Below are 15,060 nucleotides of genomic sequence, written 5' to 3' on the forward strand. Positions count from 1 at the left end.
GCTAAACAAATAGTGCCCAACTTTATCCCATAGCTAAATTTAGGCGTGAACTGAGACTGGCCATTGGCAAGTTACTTTAGATGAGCTAATGCTTGTTCCTGGCATACAGGATGTACTCAGTAATTGGTAATTATTGTTACTGTTACAGCAAAAATGGAGTGTCTGTGGATGTTGCAGCCCATCCTCCCACGCATACTAAAATCGGCTGTGCCAATCTCTTGCACATCTGGGGAAAAATTTCACAAGGGCTAAGCAGGAGGTGGCCCTCCTTTAGCAGTCACTCTCTGAGAGGAGGAGGCAGGTGCTTTGCTGGAAGAGGTCTGTGCTAGATGGGCTTGACCTTGCTTGGGCAGGCAAGACAGCTAGCACTCCTCTTTCCCTCTTCCCCCCTCTTCCAGCAGCAGCTTCAGCACTGGGGCTGAGGCAGGTGAGGGGCCACAGGGGGACCGGGCTTAGGCACAGCCGGGAGGAAGTGCTTGGTCATGCTTCCAGCTCCCAGACCCCAGCTGGCAGAGCATACCCCACAGGAGCTCAAGAAGGACCTTTGGAATAAAGAGCTTCATCACTCCTCAAAACCCTCCATTTCTTTAATAATCGTATTCAGCAGACTAGGGTAAATCTCTATGTTTAAATAGTGCTGTTGTCCCTAAGTGTAGGACAGATATGCAATAACCAGAAAATTTCTCTCATTTTCCTGTCTTAAAATAAATTAAAATTTGAGTTTAATTTAGTTATCTAGCCTTTGTCCAAAATGTTTTCAGGATTTTCTTCTGTTATCACTCTACGATCACCATCCTAATATGAAGGTCTATGGTTACCTGAGCTCTCCTTCCTCCCTTACATCCAGCCGGTCAATCACCTGCTTCATTTTCTTTCCTTTAGAGTCTCCAGGGTTGGCTCCTCTCCCTTCCACTCCCCCTGTCCTCTCATCTGCTCACAGTTGGGTTAGCATAAAAGGGCCAGGACTGGATTCCCTGCCTCCAAATCTCACCATTGTAAGATGAAACTTGCTAAAACCCCAGTGGAGTGAGAGCATCAGAGCAGCATCCCCTGAAACCACCACTCAGCAGTAGATGGTGCTCTCGTGCCAGCTCAGAGTGCTCACCAAAGTTTTGCTCCATCAGGCAGCTTAGTGAGTACAGACTGTGCCATGGCCCATTTTTCAATTTGGCGCTGACTATATGCCTCTGGGAACCCAGACTTGTCTAAGATACTGGCTCTGATCTCCAAGAATCTGCAATATAATTGGGGGAAGGAGGCCTTTGAGCATAAATGTATCATCATTTGGCATACAGCTATAATACAAGATGGGTTGGAACGGAGCCAATCTGAGTGGGATGAATAAGGGCTACAGGAAAATGCCCAGAGGAGAGAAAGACAACCTCCAAGAGGGAAGAGAAGGTAGAGTAGCATCTGAGCTGGACAGTCAGCTAGGGCGGGGCTTCAGTAGGCAGTGGGAGGGAGGGTGGTAAACAAAGGCATGATAGGTGGACAGTGCAGAGCACAGCCCAGGACGTCCTGAGGATGGGGGCTGAAGGCCCAAGTCCAGTCTCACTCTCCATCCTATGTCCTTCTTGTTGCACTTCCTCTCGACATCTCATGACAAGGGTCGGCTCCTCGGGGAAATCTTCTAGTGCAGGACAAGTGCCACTCTGAGGTAGGACCAGTCAGTCCCCCTGATCTGCATGGAGAAAACCAAATATCCCTGGTTTCTCTATACCAAGAAGGGGTATGCCTTTTCTCACCACATCAGAAACTTGTCCCCAGAGCAGGGCATTTCTTATCCTAGAAGAAGATTTCTAAGAAGGGGTTGGGGGTGAGCTAAAGGTCAAGAAAGTGAGGTTTCTTGGTGGACATGGAATGACAGGTATGGGAGAAAAGAACCCTCCTGAGAGTCAAGTAGAGACAGATTTCCTCCAAGGAAATCGATGTCCTTTTGCACATTTTACCATGGGTTTTCCGACTCTCCCCACGATAGGACCACAAAACTTCAGCTTTGCTTGGGAGAGTCATGGGACACAGGGGTGGGACTGGAACAGGCAAAACTCTGGAGTGAGGCTTTCCCTGCGGAACAGTGGCTACAACTGACCTGGACACTCGTAGCTCAGGACACCAGAATCCTGCCAACTCAACACTGACACACTGGAAAAGTTCTTGGTGTATACAGGTGACAGGACATCCTCTCGTATTCACACATGAGAACGCATCTCTGTTTCAATGACAGAACACAATTCTCCATGGAAATATCTTGGTGTTTCAGACTGACTAACTTAAGCTACAAGAAACAACTGCACCTACTACACACAAAATAATGTTCACGCTTGTGAAAGTGGAATCAAGAAATGTAGACCCTTCTCCATCCATCCCTTCTAGTATTTGAAAGACTCATAGCAGATAGGCCACATTGAAAAGTCGAGCCCACATCAAATGGAAACAGACCAGAGAGCTGACGGGAGTTCACGTGGAGCAGAAAAGACCAGGAAGATCAATGCCGACTGTCTCAGAGTTACCAGAGGGCAGTCCTGTGTGAGAAGGAAGAGACTGGTTCTGGCGGACCTCAGAGGGCAGAGCCACGGCCACATGGCAACAGCTCCAGGGAGGCAGATCCGGGCTTGCTGGGAGGAGGGCTTTCTAACAAACGGTGCCGTTGCTGTGTAACAGGCTGCCTCACAGAGCTGTGGCCTCCTCAACCCCGAAATGCTCATCAGTCTCGGAGATGCATGTCCGTGAGGGAGGCTGAAAGGGAGTTAGTTTTGGCCTGGGTTAAGGATTAGACCCTATGATTGATTCAGATTCTAATATTCTAAGATGCTTCCAGCAGGGCCTGAAACATTCATCAGAATCCAGGTCTTATCATTGACCCTGGGAGGGGTGTGACTAGATGTCTAACCCTCTGTTGTGACTCCTGGGCCCTCACCGATATGACATGGACTTCACCCCCCTGCACTCCTCCCCACAGAGTAGGGGCTGTAGTCACATGGGGCAGTGGGTGTTCCCAGAGCTCACCCAGTACTTTAAGGCCCCCACGCTTTTGCTCATGCTCTTCCCTCTCCCTGAACCCCAACTCTGGCTGAATGTTTCCCCATCTCTGTTGTTCCTCTGGCAGTGACAGGCACCTCAGGAACTTTCCCTCTGTAGCAGCGCTGTGTCTGCCAGCGCCCTATGCGCCCGCATGGGAAGGCCTGACTCTTATCTTCAGCAGCAGCAGTGTTCTGAGATCTTGCCAACATCGTCACATGCTTCCATTTCCCTTTCCTTCTGTTAGCAGCAGACCTTGTATCTAACACTCACCGACTGGGTCCTTCTCGAGGTCCCTTCCTGGTTTCTCCCGGCACCAGGTCCCTACCTCACTCCATGCTCTGCTGCCACATGCTGCCCACTGTCTGCTCAGCATCCTTGTTGTGAACAAGGGCGTATCCTCCACCCTCCCTCCCCGAGCCATGCAAGAAAGCCTCATGCCTCCCTTCCACTCCTGATCCCATCTATGTGACCCAGCTCAAGTCTGTCTCCATAAACCTACCGTCTAATGAGCACATACAGGGTATACTAGATGCTTTATATACATTTAAAAATAAAGCCATACAACAATCCTAAGGCATGAGTTGAAATCTACATTTTCTAGATAAAGAAGGTGCTCAGAGAAGGTGAACTGGCCACAGATAGCCTATCAACTAGGGAGAGGCTAAGCGGGTATTCAAACCCAGTTCTCTGTGACTGCAAAGCCAGTGCTCTTTCTAGAGGCCCCTGCTGGCTCCTCTGGCCTCTGCTCTCTCTGCCCTCCCAGTGAGGCCTGCACCATACACGGAGCTCTTCCTCAACCCAAGGAAGGAAGCAGAGCTGCTGAAGGGAAGCTAAGCAACAAGTTCAGAGAGGATGGAGGCACAAAAAGGGTGGGTAAATATAGGCTGTGGGAGGTACAAGGTCAAGGAGAAGAGAGGTCGCAGTGGGAAAAGAAGGAGAAGAGGTCCAGTGCAGTGGGATAGGAGGTGAAGGGAAGGAAAGGAAGTGGGTTCTTCAAAGTAAGATGCCTAGAAGGGAATCTTATAAAAGTTCCCTCTGCCACCGATTCAAGTTTTTTCAGTCTTTCATTTTTCAAAAAGGGACTTAAAACATTTCCTCCACTTCCCCTACTGGGGCAGAGCTGACAGGCCTTCTTTTTTCTTGGACTAACTCCCCACTCTTTCCCCCATATACACTAGTGCCCTCAAACCCAACCCTGCCAGGTACAGAACAGAGGCCTTGCTATCAGGGGTGTAGTCCCTGGAGTGCTTACTATTTCTAAGCCATTTGTTCTTAAGAGAGATCAGAATCACATCAATGCTGAACCTGATTTCCCCTACACTATTCCCTCGTCCAGTGCCGGGGGTGGAGACACATGGTCCCCAGCACCTAGCTACGGACTTGACGCATGGTAGATACTCAACGTCTGTTGACCAGGGAATGTTTCTCAGTTACTTCCTGTGCCTCCAACAACGTCTGTCCTGATCAGAACGTAGCTCTGATCACCTACACTGCTGCGGACAGAACCCACGGGTGACAACCCGAATTCTGGAAAGGACTGTTAATATAGTGTCCACATTCTCAGTTCCGAGGGCTAACCACGGGTATATGCAGTTCTACAGGGCCCATTCATTAGTAGAGGCGACATACGAGGCTTTTCACATACAAAAATGCAGGTCCTGGCCTCTTCCAGCCCTCATGACAGAACTGGGAGGACGCCAAGCCTCCCACGCCTCGTGTTCCTTCCTCTGGGTGCCCCCACTCCCACACTCCTGGTGCAGACCTGGTGACCGCAGCACACAGCGGGGCTGAAAATGCAGGCGAGGAGAGAGGTTTGTAAGGAGGAGAAAAACAGCTTTGGGAGAAAACACTCACACATGCAGCCTGCAGAACATTGTGACTTGGATTATTTTTGGAATCTAATGTTTCTAATGTTCAAGAGGAGGAAATGAGAAAAAGTAAGCAGAGATTCCCAGGATCAGTTGGCTGGAAATAATACAGGACACCATGTCCTGCTTTGGGCTGGAACACAGACACACTTCCTCGCCCTGAGCCCAGGCAGCAGGGGGTGGAGGGGGCGGTGGTTTTGGTCCCAGGAAGAGGAGGGAGAGCAGGATTGAGAGGGCACCAGAGAGTTTCTAAAATAAAAAAGCAGGAAATTACAAACCAATCATAAAGACCTTGCCCTTCTGGCTGCTGCCAAAGGTCACAACTCTTTGCAACCTCCCTCCCAACACCAAAGGCTCAGGCAATGAATCACGGAGACTTGCTGGCACGCCCCCTGGAGGCCTGTTTGGTGCTTGCCCTTTTACCGCAGCCATAGCCAGGACACAGGTCAGATATAGCCCTCATTTTTCCCAGTTTCTCTAGCCACCTCCTAGGTTGCTTGGCAAGTGCATTCTTTCTCCTGCAGGACAAGGTGTGGTGTGTGTGTGCTGGAGACTTGGGGACAGCCTCAGAGGGCTTACCTTACCATGCTGTCTACTTTTCCCTATCCCAGGCTATCTCCCAAACTCACCAAGTCTCAGTTTTCCCTTCTGTAAAATGATAACCCATGTTCACACCTGCCACACAAAGTAGATGGAAGACCGAATGATGACTCACAATGATGGATGACTCTGGGTGGGTCTCTGCTTCTGGGTCAAAGTTTTCTACGTAAAAGGAAGGGCCGGACCAGAAACTCTCTTAAGATCAGGGGTGTGAGAACACTTTAAAAGCCAACATTCAAAAAATACTGTATTATAATTACTACAATGGCACTTCAGTTTGACAAATGACTGTGGAGTTATGCTCACTGCTGGCTTGAGAGGCGTGGGGATCGGAGCTGTGGTGAAGAGACTCGGCAATGGGCCAGGGTCCAGCAGGAAGGACAGGGAGGGCAGTTTCTCCACCACTGGCCACGCCGGTCCTCGTTACCCCAGGCAGGCTCTGAGTCCTACCTTGGGCCCTAGGGAGTGATGAGAACTGTTTATGCCTTGGAGGGAGGGGGTAGGAAATAGCAGTGGATACGTTGCCCAGTGTCGGGGCATCCTGGGGATGTCCTGAATTGCTAATGTGGTTAACAGGACATACAGACAGCACCGTAACCCTCAGCTCTGAGCGCTGCTGCCCACGGAGATGCCCTTCACCCAGTGAGCCCCATAAATATTTTCTCATAGCAAATAGCATGAAAGTAACACTTTGTTTGCATAGACCTTCAATAATATCAAAAGGCATAGATGTATTTCTTAGATGGACTGTAGGAAGTGTTGCTGGTCCCAAGTTGGCAGGAGAATATGACAAATATACTCTTAGCTATAATACAAAGCAGCAGGTGACAAGTGTCTCAGAAGTTTCCAAAACATATTCCACTACTGCCCACTTTCACTTTACACCCCAAAAGGCACAGGGGAGGTAAGCGGTGATCCATTCTATCCTGCACGATTTGATCATCTTTTTATATAGCCTAAACACACAACCAAACAACACACACGCACAAATAGAGAGAAAAATAACCATCTGAGCAAGACTGAAAATGCAAAGGAATTGGCAACTGGGAAGTCAAAGTTATGATCATCTCTAGGTCATCTACAACCACACTTTCGTTCATTCCCTCAGCCCAGGGCCCAGCCTGCAGCCACGGTGACACACAGTCACTCAGGAGAGAATCAAAGGAAAATCTGCTCCGTTCCTTTTGTCGGCCAGTAATTATTGAGCTTCCCTGGACCTGAGGTCAGAGCAGTGACTCATGGGAGTGTGGTTCCTGGACCGGCAGCAGGGGCAGCACCTGGTGCAGCGGGAGGGGCAATTACACACTCCTGGGGAGAACTGTTTCCCCCTGTGGCTGCTTCAACAACAGACATTGTTTTCCCAGAGACCTTTCCTAGGAGCAGCTCCCCCAAACCGGACCCATCAAATATGACCCCAGTTTGATCTGGGTGCTCCTCCCTTGTGTCTCTCCCAGGGGCACCACACAAACCTACGTTGTAACTGCCAACTTCTCTCAGAGCTCAATTATCGATTTTCTTCCGTTAGGGATCATTGAAAATTATTTGGGGCCAGTTCATGTAGAAGGTAGCATGAGTGACACTCTGCATGGTCTCAGCAGGTGCCACACGACTGGAGTAAATCACGACTGAAACAGGGAGAAGGCAGGGAAGCTGGTGCCTAGGAAGCAGCTGTGCTGGGCCAGGCATGGTGCCAGGCACTGCCATATACTCCATCCCATTCGGTTCTCGTAACAACCCTGGGCAGCAGCTTGGGCCATTTCTTTTTAAAGCAGGAAAAGAACTCAGCAGATTATGATTGTATTTGCTGAGAAAAAATTTCTTATTTTCCATCATCACCCAAAGTGACAACCCTGAAGAGAAAAGAGCCTCCTATAAACACACGGGGAGAATGAATAGCAAAAACACAAAAATTGTTACAGAAGTGTTGAGCTACAGAGGGGCTTAGGTATCATTTAATGCAGCAAGTCTCAAAGGAGGAGAAACGGCAGGCACACTTGGTTGGGGCGGGCGGGGGTCTTTATCAAACTGTCCCGGAGATGCTGACCTGTCCACTTGTGAGCCTATTCTCTACCACCACCATCAGGAACACGCACATGCCCCGCTGCCCACTTCTCCCGCTGAAAAATGTTTTTGCAAAGAGAGTACTGTGCATGAGAATAGTGCATGTGGAAGCAGAAGACAAGTCAAACGTCACTGAAGCTGGCCCAAATTCTTCATCTTTGTTTCATTGGGAATATAACTGGGGGTCAGGGGTCAAAGATATACTTAAGGTCTCCCACTGGTGACACCCCAGGACAAACCTGAACCCCAACTTGGTAGCTCCGCTTCGGCACAAACATGGCACACATGGGCAAACTGAATTTCATCACATAAGAGTGAGTATAAAGAAAGGCATTTAAAATTAGGTTCCTAAAGGAGCTTTCCCAAGGGTGGTGTGATGAGGCCAGTGTCCTGTAAGCCAGGGGTGCCAAACTCATTTTCACCAGGGGCCACATCAGCCTTGTGGTTGCCTTCAAAGGGCCAAATGTAATTTTAGGTCTGTATAAATGCAACTACTCTTTAACTAGGGGCAAGGAGCTCGATGCTGCTGTTGGGTAGAAAGGCACTGAGCCAGATAAAACAAGGTGGAGGGCTGGGTTCAGCCCGCGGGCCTTGCGTTTGACACCTGTGCTGTAAGCAAATGAGAGGTCCCCCTCTGGGCCAGATGCCTTGGTCGCAGAGGAGGTAGGCACCTAAATATCCTTCCCATCATTGTGATGAAGACTGTGTGTGGGAATGTCCCAAGAACACGTTTACACACGAAATAAACACAGCATGCTGCATAAAGTAATAATAAGCACAATTCCAATACTGGATGCCTCCCTGGGTAGCTATGTCCACTCTTGGGAATTCTCCCTGCAGTGGGAAAGTGGGAATATACTCCTTTCTAGAATGGCTTCGGGCAAGACTAGGGTAGGGTCTCCTGGGTAGACATCAGTATAGCCTCTTTTATTCAGAAGCAAAGTAGACAAAGGTTTCTCCGTCAGTCTAGTTAGGCACTGAAGACCTAGGCACTTCTCCTTCCTATAAAGACTGGAAGACTGTAGGCCTTCCCCAGATCAGAAGGCTGGTTGGTAGCTACAGTATTTTCTGATACTCATTATTGGCATTAGTACATAGATGGGCATAGTAAGGTCACATCGCTGTCACCAGGATGACAAGGCTGGATTTCCTACAGTGCACGGGAGGTAGACTTTTCTATATCAGGGTCTTTCCAGTTGTACCATTCTAAGGTGTTGTAGGAACCCAGGAAAGGGGAGGGGGCTAGGGAGGACCCTCAACTGACTAGCACCCAGCCTTCCCTTTTCCAAGGGGGCATCTACATTGAGTCTACTTAATGATCCCTAATACCATAATCTGCCCCCTAATGGGAAAGAGACCTCCCTTCTCTCTGGGAATGGGATGTGACTTCGGGGCAGACACCTGCATCACACAGGTTCCACTGCAGCTGAGGGGGCAGCTGGCTGTGAAATAAGGCTGCAAAGAGAGCCATAATCTGCACCTGGCTAATGAGGAGCGACCCGGCCTGTGTTCTGTGAGCACAGTGGAGGACAGGCCCATTAGTTACAGACCAGAGGGCACAAGGCCAAGGCAGCGGTGTTTATCTTCTAGCAAGATGTACTGTGTGTTACTTGCATTACCTCTGTATCACCCAGCTCTCTCACAAATCGCTCAGTAAGGCTTTCCTGAAGCTGCAATATACCCCCTTCTCTGAAAAGTCCCCAGACGCAGAGGCTGTACTGAGGACAGTGTGATGCATACAGCAGGCACAAATAATAATAAACAGGAGTTTATGACAGCTTGCTGCTCCAGGGCAAAAATTGTGGCCTACTTGTCTTTATCCAAGTGCCTTGTTTTGGGCTGATGACAGATGCTCAAAAGAAGTTTATTAAATGAATGGGTGCCCTGCTTTATGAATTATCTTTGGAACAGAGTCGCTCCTCCATAATTGCTTAATTGGGAAAGATAATGGTTCCCTCTCCACCACCTCCAAGATGAAGAATGCAGGGAGTCATCACAGAGGTCAAGGAAGGTGGTAAGAGGCGGCTTCACTCTCCAAGGCCAGATGGCAAATGGGGAACCTGGAAAACAGGCTGTTACCCCACAGGGCCAGAGGGGAGACTCTGCACCTGCCCCCTCACAAAAATAGAAGCTGGATGATCCCTAGAGTCCTCCCATTGCCAAGAGCTTCCCAGATCTGAAATCAGAGACCTGTGACAAGCCTTCCAGCAGAAAGGAGGCTCAGACGTGGCTCACACGGTAACCATTTCCTCATGCCTTGTTTAGACGTGGGTCCACACGCACAGCCCTCCCCCAAACCGCCACCCCTCTCACCCCCTTCCAAAAACACCAAATAATATCGAGAGCTGAGGCACTTAGTTCCGCATACATATCTTAAATTAATCTTGAAGCAATGTTTTTCTCTCCTTCCCCACACCTAGCATATTTTCTGTGGCAGCTGGGTCAGGCTTGAGAGGCATTTTTACCACTGGCTCAATATCAAAATAGTCCTGGGCTGCTCTCTTCCCATCATCTTTTCATTCCCTCTGTTTTATTTTCAATATTCTCTCCCCTCCCCTCCCCCTGTATACACCACACACACACACCCACTTTTTAAGGTATGGTCCATGGAACCTAAACTTGGAGTGTTGCATTCTGGGATCATGTACTTGGATAGGGGAGAAATATGCCTTTATTATCACTACCCTCTAACTAACATGTAGCATTCACTTCAATTATGAATGTAAGCAACAAACTACATTACTCTTAGCAATACTTGAGGCTCTGACATCAGTAGAAACACACACATTTTCACACTGCATCAGGGTTGTTGCCCTAAAATATCATTTATGCTCATCACTACTTCAAAATCACAGTAGTTGTGAGACTTCAAGTAGATTTTATTATTTAACATGTTTCTAAAAAGTACATATGTTATTGTTTTTTTAACTTATAAACTGTATTTCAATAATTTTGTTCCCAGACTACATATTTTGTACATTTACAAATATTATCTAAGCTGGGGTCCCTAGGTTTCCACAGCACAGAATGGTTAAGCCACTGCTGTCAGATGGGCATTAGGAGGTGAGATTTCAGATTTTCTCCTGAGTCATCAGAGCCTGGGCCAGGGGACTCAGGGCCAGCAAGCAGTGCTCAGCGGTAGCATAAGGGAGGTCCTAGGAGCAGAGGACAGTGTGGTTATTGGGTAAGAGCTTGGGTGGGCTTTGGAAACGGTCAAAATACTGGCTTTGTGTAATCAGGAGTGTGATCTTAGGCAAACTGCTTCATCACTTTGAGCTTCCATTCCCTCAACTGTACAAGAGGAATAATAATACACTATGTGTTTTGCGTGTGCATGTATTGAGAGGATGCATGTGGGGCAGCAATTACTCCTCGGTTGACTGGCATTTGTCTGACTCTAGAAGGTCAAGCCTTCCCTACCAGGACCTTTTGAGAGCTAAGGGCATGTTGTTTGTTTTGTTTTTGAGAAGGCACTGTCTGTGCCCCGTGCAGTTTTTCCATATCCCTGAGCTTCAGGGATGCTGTGAAGTGCCTCTAAAATACAACTAGGCAGACCTAAGTCTCCGGCCTCTCCTTCTGCCCCTGGATCACCGAAATGGTCACCTAGGTCAGGCTGCAAAGTAGTTCCCTGCCCCCGAGGAGAAGAGACGCCACATAAAAAGGAGATATTTCAGACTTTTCTAACACCAGTCACAGGAGCCAAATTATCTGCTGCTGGCTTTATAGAGCTGCTGGCTCCTGACCTGGTGTCTCATCACTTGGTGAACAGTGACAGGATTCTGTATTCCAAGTGGCCCTTCCCAGAGCAGGCCAGGGTCAGACCCAGGCTGCCAGGTCACTGTGCAAAGAGCCCCCAGGAAGGTCAGGGAAAACCCTGCAACTCCTAAGGTTATGCAAGAAACCCCTTTACAATTCCCTTACAAAGTCTGGCTTAAGTGATGGTCAAAGTCCTGTTGTAGAAAGGACTATACATTCTTTTAAAATGGCATATATGGATTTTCTTCTGATTATAATGATAAAAAATTGGAAAATACATAAAATTTATACAGGAAAATTAAAATTAACTATAAACTTGGCACCTAGAAATCAAAACTATTAACATTGTGGTGAATTTTCTTCCAGCTATACCTATGCTGGCAGTCTCACATAAATTAGGATCAGCATTATATAGAGTTTTATATCCTGACCTCATCACTTAAAAATATCTAGAGACATTTTCAAGATGAGCTCTGAAAAGACAGAAAACCATTATATTAGACACTGTCTATAAAATTCATAGTTTCCTGAGAGATGTAGAGTAGTACTGTGCATTTGCATAGAAGTTATTTCCAGAAAACAGTTAGAAAGGCATTTCATTCCCCCTAAAGCATGTATAGTAGTAAACTCTCTTTAGCTTGAAAAGAACCTAGAGAAGATATATTTGTGTCCTCAGCAAAGAGGCACTACATGATATATTTTCTATCCACTTTCTTGTATCTCCCCTGATAAGGGAAAGCTATGAAAATTCACTGCTGGAAAAAGGAGGCCGTGCTAAAGTGCTAAGCCCCCAAGGAAAACCTTCAAAAAGAGGTAGGATGCTAAGAAGAGTCCTGTACTTCCAACTGGAAAGAACTGGATTCACACATCAAGTCTGCCATTGGAGACCCAAGATCAAGGAGTTCTCAATTTCCCTGGACTTCAGCAGAGACACCGCCATGCACCTCAAAGGATGGAAAAGCCATGCAGATTAAATTAGGCTCTGCAGATAAGTACACTGCATGGCAATAATCACAAAATCTTGGTACTGTGGCTGGTAACAGTATTGTTATTTTTGTTGCTCAGCCAGCTTGAGTCATTCACTACATGTCCTGAGAGAGGCAGTGTCCAGCAGTGGGGAAAAGCATGGACCCTGGAGCCATCCTGCACTTCCCTGTTAAGCCAAGTTATTTAGCCTCTCAGTTTCTTCATCTGTAAAATGAGATAATGATAATACACCTACCTTATAGGACTAGAGAGGATCAAATGAGTTAATTTACACTCAATGCTTAGAACAGTACTGGGTGCGTAATAAACACTACATAAAGAGAGCTTTAAGGGGAGGGATGATGGTGGAGGAGTGAATGAAAGTCACACTGACCTCCTCCCAGGGCCAATCTGGAATTATAACTCAACTGTGGAGAAACCACCCAGAACAAACAATTGAGCAATAGCCAGAGATAAGCCATATAATTTTGGAAAGACAGAAGAACCAGCTCTGGAAAGAGGCTTTTAAGAAGTCAGTGATCAATGGCCAGATATAAGATTATAATAAATGTATACCAGCTAACACCAGTGAGCATTTAAAAAGAAATAAACAAACAGACAAAAATACTTTCCTCAAAAGTATTGTTATTAATCAGAAAACTGGACTAGCAGTTTCACTAAAAAGCCGTGCTCCCTCCCTGAAACCCCAGCTCCAGGTAAGCATGCTCCCCTCCTACCTTCTCGGCATCCTGCTCAAAAAGCCGCAACTGGAAACACTGATCCAGCTTGAGTTTGCGCACATGCCACATCTGGTGCAGGTGCTGCCGGGTGGAGTGCAGCTTGTCCAACAGGCTGGTGATCTTGGGCACCAGGCTCTGGAAGTCAGCGCTGCCAGGGATGCAATTGCGCCCTGAGAAGCCATCACTGCAGCGAATGCACTGCAGTAGCCGCTGCCCCTCCCGGTCCAGCTCCTCCACGGGGGCCTTCAGCACCTTCTTCTTGAGCTGTGTGTGCTCATCGATGAGCCGCCGAGAGCCCTCCACATCCACAGGAAACTCCTTCCTGGCCAGCATCTCCTGCAGGTCCTCCAGGCGTGAGAGCAGGTGCACAGCACTGTTGAAGAACTCCTCCAAGGAGAGCCGCAGCTCGATCCATTCCTCGTGGTTGTAGTCCAGGGAGCCATCAAACTCCTCAGTCAGCTGGGAGGGGTCCACCAGCTTTGTGAGGCCTTCCACAGATACCATGCTCGTCTGGAGGGCAGACACAGAGAAGGAGACTCAGTGAAGTAGGGGGAGGAAGGGGAAGACCAGGACAGCAGTAGTCAGAAGGAAAGTCAAGGGGAAAAGCTAAGATAAGTCCACATAATAATGCTCACAGCCTGCCTTGGGGAGCATGTGGCCCACTGGGCATTAGCCACAGATCAGCCAGGAAAGCAGTTTCAATAGACTGGCTGACTGGATCAAAAAGCCTCTCCACCTGCCCATTTACCATTCCAGGAAAGGCTGCCTTTAAGTCTCTGCTGCCTTCATCTTCCTCCTCTCTACTCCCTGGTCCACTGCAGTAGGGCTTCAGATGCTAGAAGCAGGAGAAGCTGGAAGTAAAACAGACCCAGGGCCTCAAGGTCTAGTTATCCATAGCTTAGAAACCCATGCAGGCCCATGACCCAGGACATCATCACGACTGCATTAAGCTACGTGGGCCAATACTTGTGCTGCGAGGATCTGAGTCTATTCCTGCCTCAGGCTGGGCAGGCCTCTGCCCCATTCCAAGGCTCTCCCTGGTAGCAGATACCCTTCTCTGATTTAGTTGGCTTGGATTGGAGCTTGGGCGTGGGTAGTTTTAAAAGCTCCCCAGGTGATTCTAATGTGCAACCCGTGTTACAAACCTCTTCTAGTCTGGATCCTTGCTACTCAAAGTGTGGCCTTAGGCAGCAGCATTTAGACTGCCTGGGAGCTTGTTAGAACGGCAGCGTCTCAGAACTTTCCCAAATCTGCTGAATTAGAACCTACATTTAACAAGATTCCCCAGGAGACTCTGCCCATTAAACTTGGAGCAGCCCTGTTCTAGAGCACTTTCCCCTTCAAACCTGGCTCCCAATTTACCACATCCTGGAAGTCCCTTGTGATTATATTCACCAGTTATTCATTAACTGTCTGTACTCTCAGTCTGCATGTGGTATTTCATTGGCTGTTTGTAAGGCACTGCTTTATAAATACGCTTCTGAGTGGGAGGCCCCAGTTCTCTCTTCCGTCCTTCTTTCTCGTTTGGAGGCAGAGACAAGCTCGCTCAACTTGGCGTGAAGGGAGATGGAAAGGGTTAGGCACCCACACTGAAGCAAATCTTCAGGACTTGTTAGAAAGATTACTTTGGGTCTTTTCAGGTTATAAATATGTAGGCTTGTTATCACTGCCTCTGTATAAACAAACCACAACTACAAAAATGCAGGGCTGCTAATGCTGGGTGAGTAGCAGTGTAGGGAGAGTAGAAGAACTGTTTTTATACCAAGTCAAACTTTTCCTGTTATTTAAACAGAGTGGGAACTGCTTGGCTTGGGTGGTCGGGTTGCTGTGCTCAGTGGCAGTCACAGACTCTTGGGGCCGCCACACCATGCAGAGGGGCTCCTGGGCCTGGGGGAGGCTCTGCAGTGGAAAGTCGCTGCAAGGTTAAGAGCAGCTGTGCCTTCCAACAGGCACATGGACACAAGGCCCATCCCCTTGGCGATGAGGGCCAACGTTCTGAGGAAGGGCAAAGCTCGAATTTGACCAGGACGAAGTTTCCTAAATCACTG

At 48.2% G+C, this 15,060-nt stretch overlaps 1 protein-coding gene across 3 annotated transcripts in view; it reads right to left on the reverse strand.

The window, feature by feature from the left end:
- Positions 1-15,060, reverse strand: part of LOC119039416 (kalirin) — a 571,768-nt gene that overhangs the window by 290,945 nt on the left and 265,763 nt on the right. For all 3 annotated transcript variants that reach the window (XM_053672926.1, XM_053672927.1, XM_037132217.2), the window contains exon 5: positions 13,010-13,522. In XM_053672926.1, coding sequence (XP_053528901.1) covers positions 13,010-13,522 — 513 coding nt within the window. The remainder of the gene's footprint in view (positions 1-13,009; positions 13,523-15,060) is intronic.

The sequence above is a fragment of the Artibeus jamaicensis genome, unplaced genomic scaffold (genome assembly GCF_021234435.1).
Source record: "Artibeus jamaicensis isolate MK-2021 breed Jamaican fruit bat unplaced genomic scaffold, CSHL_Jam_final contig_793, whole genome shotgun sequence".
In the NCBI taxonomy this organism is placed as follows: domain Eukaryota; kingdom Metazoa; phylum Chordata; class Mammalia; order Chiroptera; family Phyllostomidae; genus Artibeus; species Artibeus jamaicensis.